Source organism: Bison bison, unplaced genomic scaffold, assembly GCF_000754665.1.
Source record: "Bison bison bison isolate TAMUID 2011002044 unplaced genomic scaffold, Bison_UMD1.0 scf7180017864343, whole genome shotgun sequence".
NCBI lineage: Eukaryota > Metazoa > Chordata > Mammalia > Artiodactyla > Bovidae > Bison > Bison bison.
Genome location: NW_011494915.1, coordinates 2915401 through 2915787, shown reverse-complemented (window position 1 = coordinate 2915787; position 387 = coordinate 2915401). Strand labels below are relative to the sequence as shown.

The 387-nt window shown below is 68.7% G+C and overlaps 1 protein-coding gene across 1 annotated transcript in view; it reads left to right on the top strand.

Annotated features, from left to right (window-relative positions):
* DOCK2 (dedicator of cytokinesis 2) overlaps positions 1–387 on the top strand; it is a 467146-nt gene that overhangs the window by 456761 nt on the left and 9998 nt on the right. Inside the window, exon 51 of the mRNA XM_010854580.1 lies at positions 255–381. Within this exon, the coding sequence (XP_010852882.1) occupies positions 255–381 (127 nt within the window). The remainder of the gene's footprint in view (positions 1–254; positions 382–387) is intronic.

The following is a 387-nucleotide window of genomic DNA, read 5'->3' as shown; positions in this document are numbered from 1 at the left end:
CCTGGGCCCGCTTCCGGCCCAGAAGCCCTTGGATGAGGCCTTAATGGAACCAGGATGCAGGCCCTTGTCTGCGGAGTCAGGCAGGGCTCCGCGAAGCGGCCGGATGGCCTCCGCGGCCCTGGCGGATGCTCATGGCCTCCCGCCTGCCCCGCGGCCGGCTCCCCGGGACCCTGTCTCTGCCCCCCTTGGCTGCCATCCACCCTGTCCGCGGTCCCTGCGCCCACCCCTCACGGTGGTTTTCGGCTCCCCTGCAGCCCTCACGCTCTCGGTGGTCGGCATGCCCGGGATGGACGAGGCCAACGCATCCCCCCGCCTCAGCCAGACCTTCCTCCCGCTGTCAGACGGCGACAAGAAGACGCTCAAGAGGAAGAAAGTGAACCAGTTCTT